The sequence below is a fragment of the Macrobrachium rosenbergii genome, chromosome 47 (genome assembly GCF_040412425.1).
Source record: "Macrobrachium rosenbergii isolate ZJJX-2024 chromosome 47, ASM4041242v1, whole genome shotgun sequence".
Taxonomy (NCBI): Eukaryota; Metazoa; Arthropoda; class Malacostraca; order Decapoda; family Palaemonidae; genus Macrobrachium; species Macrobrachium rosenbergii.
This window is the reverse complement of record NC_089787.1, coordinates 18,776,026-18,781,025: the sequence shown is the minus strand read 5'-3', so window position 1 is coordinate 18,781,025 and position 5,000 is coordinate 18,776,026. Positions and strand designations below refer to the sequence as shown.

General features: G+C 42.2%; 1 protein-coding gene across 16 annotated transcripts in view; it reads left to right on the top strand.

Moving 5' to 3' along the window:
• Positions 1 to 5,000, top strand: part of LOC136830582 (innexin inx2-like) — a 316,948-nt gene that overhangs the window by 262,235 nt on the left and 49,713 nt on the right. For 7 of the 16 annotated variants that reach the window (XM_067090107.1, XM_067090114.1, XM_067090109.1 and 4 more), the window contains one exon: positions 2,451 to 3,199. The exons of the other annotated variants lie outside the window; for them this stretch is intronic. In XM_067090107.1, the coding sequence (XP_066946208.1) occupies positions 3,129 to 3,199 (71 nt within the window). In that variant the 5' untranslated portion in view covers positions 2,451 to 3,128. The remainder of the gene's footprint in view (positions 1 to 2,450; positions 3,200 to 5,000) is intronic. 16 annotated transcript variants of the gene reach the window in all.

The following is a 5,000-nucleotide window of genomic DNA, read 5'->3' as shown; positions in this document are numbered from 1 at the left end:
GTTAGTTATGCCAAAAGAAAGTCTTATTTACCAACCAAATCTAAACCAAGTGTTAGTTATGCCCAGAGAAAGTCTGATTCCCCAACCCATTTTAAAACAGTTGTTAGCTATGCCAAGAGAAAGTCTTATTTCCCAACCCATTCTAAAACAGGTGATAGCTATGCCAAGAGATAGTCTTATTTCCCAACCAAATCTAAAACAGGTGATAGCTGTGCCAAGAGAAAGTCTTATTTCCCAACCCATTCTAAAACAGGTGATAGCTATGCCAAGAGAAAGTCTTATTTCCCAACCCATTCTAAAACAGGTGATAGTTATACCAAGAGAAAGTCTTATTTCCCAACCCATTCTAAAACAGGTGATAGCCATGCCCAGAGAAAGTCTAATTCCCCAACCCATTTTAAAACAGTTGTTAGCTATGCCCAGAGAAAGTCTAATTTCCCAACCCATTCTAAAACAGATGATAGCTATGCCAAGAGATAGTCTTATTTCCCAACCAAATCTAAAACAAGTGTTAGCTATGCCAAGAGAAAGTCTTATTTCCCAACCAAATCTAAAACAGGTGTTAGTTATGCCCAGAGAAAGTGATTTCCCAACCAAATCCAAAACAGGTGATAGCTATGCCAAGAGAAAGTCTTATTTCCCAACCCATTCTAAAACAGGTGATAGCTGTGCCAAGAGATAGTATTATTTCCCAACCAAATCTAAAACAGGTGTTAGTTTAGCACAGAGACAGCCCCATTTCTCAATCCAATGTTTAACACCTGTTTGAGACTGGACTGGGGAGTGGGACTTTCTCTTGGCATAACTAGCACCTGTTCGAGATTGGGTAAGGAAACCAGACTTTCTCTTGGGTAGGGAAACCAGACTTTCTCTTGGGTAGGGAAATCAGACTTTCTCTTGGGTAGGGAAACCAGACTTTCTCTTGGGTAGGGAAACCAGACTTTCTCTTGGTAGGGAAACCAGACTTTCTCTTGCAGGGAAACCAGACTTTCTCTTGGGTAGGGAAATCAGACTTTCTCCGGCCCAGACAAAGTCCGATTCTCAAACTAATCTCAAAAAGGGTAAGTTTTGCTAAGAGAAAGTCCATTTCCCCAAGCCAATCCCAAGCAGCTGTTATTCGGGCCCAGAGAAAGTCCATTTTCCCATAATAATCTCAAACAGGTGTAGGCAGGGCCATTCCGAATTATGTTTTCAAGCAACTGTAGGCACGTAGAGAGACCCCCGAAATTTCTAGCAAGCTCTCAAGCAGGTATAGGTAGGTAGGACCACAGAGAGAGAGAGAGAGAGAGAGAGAGAGAGAGAGAGAGAGAGAGAGAGAGAGAGAGAGAAGCCCCCTCATGGCTATTTGTAGCCTTCGTTAGCTCCGACCATCTGGGGAAATAATTTCGCAAAAATTCGCGAGTGTGTGAAGCGTTTGCTTTTTACGGTGATGGGATGGGGAGAGGGGGGGGGAAGCACAGTGGAAAGGGGGAGGGGAGGGGGAGGGGCGTGAGGTTCTCCTCGTCCTCAGCTAATTTCCGCTGGGGGCCAGGCCGCTAAGGTTATGGCGATAACCGAGGTCTAGAAGAAAAGAAAGGGTCCTCGCTGGAATGCTCCGGATTCGCCTCGCCAAAAAATCGGGGAGCTGGGAAACGTTGTTCGACTTCTAATTCTTTCTTCTTCTTTTTCCAATTTCTGGTTCCTCCTCCTCCTCCCCTCCCCTCGTCCTCCTCCTCCTCCTCCTCCTCCTCCTCCTCCTCCTCCTCTTCTTCTTCTTCTTCTTCTTCTTCTTACTCCTTTTTCTGTCTCTCTTGCCTCTGAGATTGTTTGAAATGGATGAGAATAAAACTTAGAAGAATGAAACTTCGTGGGTACGAATAGAATTCGGAAGAGTTGGAAACTAGCAGTGATAAAAATGTGATGAGTTTAGAAGGGAGGGAGGTGGAAAGCTTAGTCAATGGATGACTTATTTGGGATATTCGATTGAAAGGTTTAAAATGACATTGACGTTTACGAAGTTCTAAATATGTATGTATATATATATATATATATATATATATATATATATATATATATATATATATATATATATATATATATATATATATATATATATATATATATATATATCCAAAATAAAAGCAAACAAATGTTTAATCATTCATTTATGTGGAAATATATCATTAGTACTACACATGCATGATCATAAGGTACACTGAAACATTTTACAAACACATTCCTAAAAATATATATATATATATATATATATATATATATATATATATATATATATATATATATATATAAACATGGACTTAGAATCCCTTACAATTTCATCCTGGAATCACGCAAGATTTAAAACAGCAATATTGACAAACAGCCGAAAAACTTTGATGTGAGCCCATGCAGTGTTCAGGTGCTTGTGAAATGATAATTGCTTTCCGTTAATTGATTTCCGTGTTCCACCGCAGGTAAGAAAAATGACATAGAAACTATGGGATAACTCTGTGACAAGCCATCATCATCATCTTCCTACTGCCGGAAAAAAAAAAATAAGTCGTTTTTGTCTCCCAAGAATCTCCGTTAGACAAATAAAAAAAAAACAATAAAGAAAAGAAACTTAGAAACTGATTAAGAGACGTGGACCTTTGACCCAACCCCCCTCCTTCCTTCCCTCACCCCCACCCCCTTTTCCTTCCAAACGTTGGAACCATATCACAGACCCCAGAGTGGTAGTTCTGTCTATCTGCAGTGACCTAAACCCCTGATGACAATTGGGGAAAAGTTCTGAGGAGAAAAAGTTCTGAAAAGACACGCGGGCGTTGCCTCAAGGGATCTTCGAGGAGGAAGAAGACTCTCTCCGCCCCCGGAAGAGGCCCTGCTGTCTCGGAATCCAGACCTGAAGAAGAAGAAGAAGTAGGAGTAGAAGGAGGAAAGCAGCCTGTGACCTTCTCATGAACCACGACGGGTGTCCCATTCAACCGTGCGCCAAGGCATCTACCGGAGGAGGAGAACAGTGGAGACCAGTAGGTTTCAGTCGGGCGGGCGAGGAGTCTGCCCTGAGTCCTGCCTTGTGGGTAGCTGATGCCCCAGTGTGGTGTTGAGACAGGAGGAGGAGCCTGGCTGGCCCGCCCCATCATTTACTACCCATGCTCGTATCAGGCCAATACCACGTTTACTTCAGTGTTCTGCAGTCCAACTGTGGGAGTGAGGCTGGACAGTACGTACCCTTCTCTCTCTCTCTCTCTCTCTCTCTCTCTAACTCTCTCTGTCTTTCTCTAACTCTCTCTCTCATTCTTCCTCTCATTTGATAAGATCATCATTGTTCTTTTTTCTATCTTTTTTTTATGAATATTCAGTGATACACTCACAGGGGGTGGACGGTACTTAGTATCCCCCCCTCTCCCCCCATACATCCAAAAGCTATATTTCATATTTACTGAGAACACCAAGATTCCCCCCGCCCCACCCCCACCCCGTCCCCCTCCATCTAGTATGACAGAATGCCTTCGTTCATGGTAATAATATTTTTCTCCCTAGTTTGTAATCATTTTTCCTTACTTTCATTTGGTACTTTAAGATCAGGCAACGTGACTCAGGATGTCCAGCTTATGTTAGGTTATGGGTCTTTTATTTTTATTTTTGGAACTCGTTAAAGGACCCTCTGAGCCTGGCAAGCACGGGACACCATCATGGTAGTATAGTAGTATTTCTTTCCTTAGTTTGTTCATGTTTCCTTACTTGCACCTGGTAATTTAATAGACTGACAGAGTTGCCCCGAGGTGACAGACATGACCCAGACAGGGCAGCAGAAGTAGGGAACTCCCCCAAAAAGAGACAGAAAAATACCCCCCCTCCCTCCAGATACCCAACCATACCCAACTCTGTTCGCCTGTGGTGAGGTGAGAGAGGGCCCGTCTTGCGAGCGGTGCTCAGTGAGTGCCGACGTCACCCAGGAAGGTAGTTCACTCCATCCAAATATTCATTTGCTCTTTTTCCATTCGTTCTTTTCCTCCTTATATCGTTATGCTGCATTTGTTAACCTTTCTTAGAATAGTTCCGCTCGTACAGATCATGACATGTCATTTTTTTCAATCCCCCCCTAATATTTTTTATATATATATATCTATTTCGTTAGGCTTTGTTCCACGCCTACTTCAAGCATGCGTCAACCTCCTGTATTCCTTTGTGCCAATGCATCGTCCTTCACGCCACAGTGACAGTCGCGAGAAATCGTGATAACCTTGTACTGAACTGCAGGGCTTCAAAGCAAATGGTGAAGTCCACACTGAGTGAGCTAGACTCGCATTCGTCCTCCTGGTGTTTCGAGATTTCATCTTCGAATGTCGAGACTAAATGTTAAAATCTCTGTCATTCTGAGATGGTCCAAATCAGCACTGACGAATCCAACATACCATTTTTGACTTGTTAGTGCCGGAGTTTGAAGATCGGCGACCGTACAGAGCCACATAAAAAATCCAATTTGATAGTTGAACGAATTACCAGACTAAATTCTGAGTCAAACGAGCGAGCAGGCACAAAGACGGCCCATTTCGAAGTTGTATCAAATCTTGAAGTTTAAATTTATATCAGTCTGCTTGCAATCACAGCCGCAGAGAAAATGTAGTTTTTGACATTTGAGCAAAACTGGAACACTGGTGATTGCATCTTTTAACTATAATTGTAACTATTTAAGATCATTTCACCAAAAACCCAGAGACAGTTGATGCTGAAACGCAATATTACAATCAAGAAGAAACCTCCAGTAAACCAGTGAGCATTACGGCTATCAGATTCCTGTTAACGTAAAACCTTTCTTGGGCACGCATTGATTTGACAGTCTTTGTAATTGCTTTTCCTGATATGGCCAGAATGAATTGGGCAGACATAAATTGACTTGATCTCATCCATGAGATGTTATCTCCTGGGGTGAGTTAGAGATGGCAATATATTCCGCTCGCTTTATTCGGCGTGAAGCTAAAAGATTTTAGAGCGTAATGATATATATATATATATATATA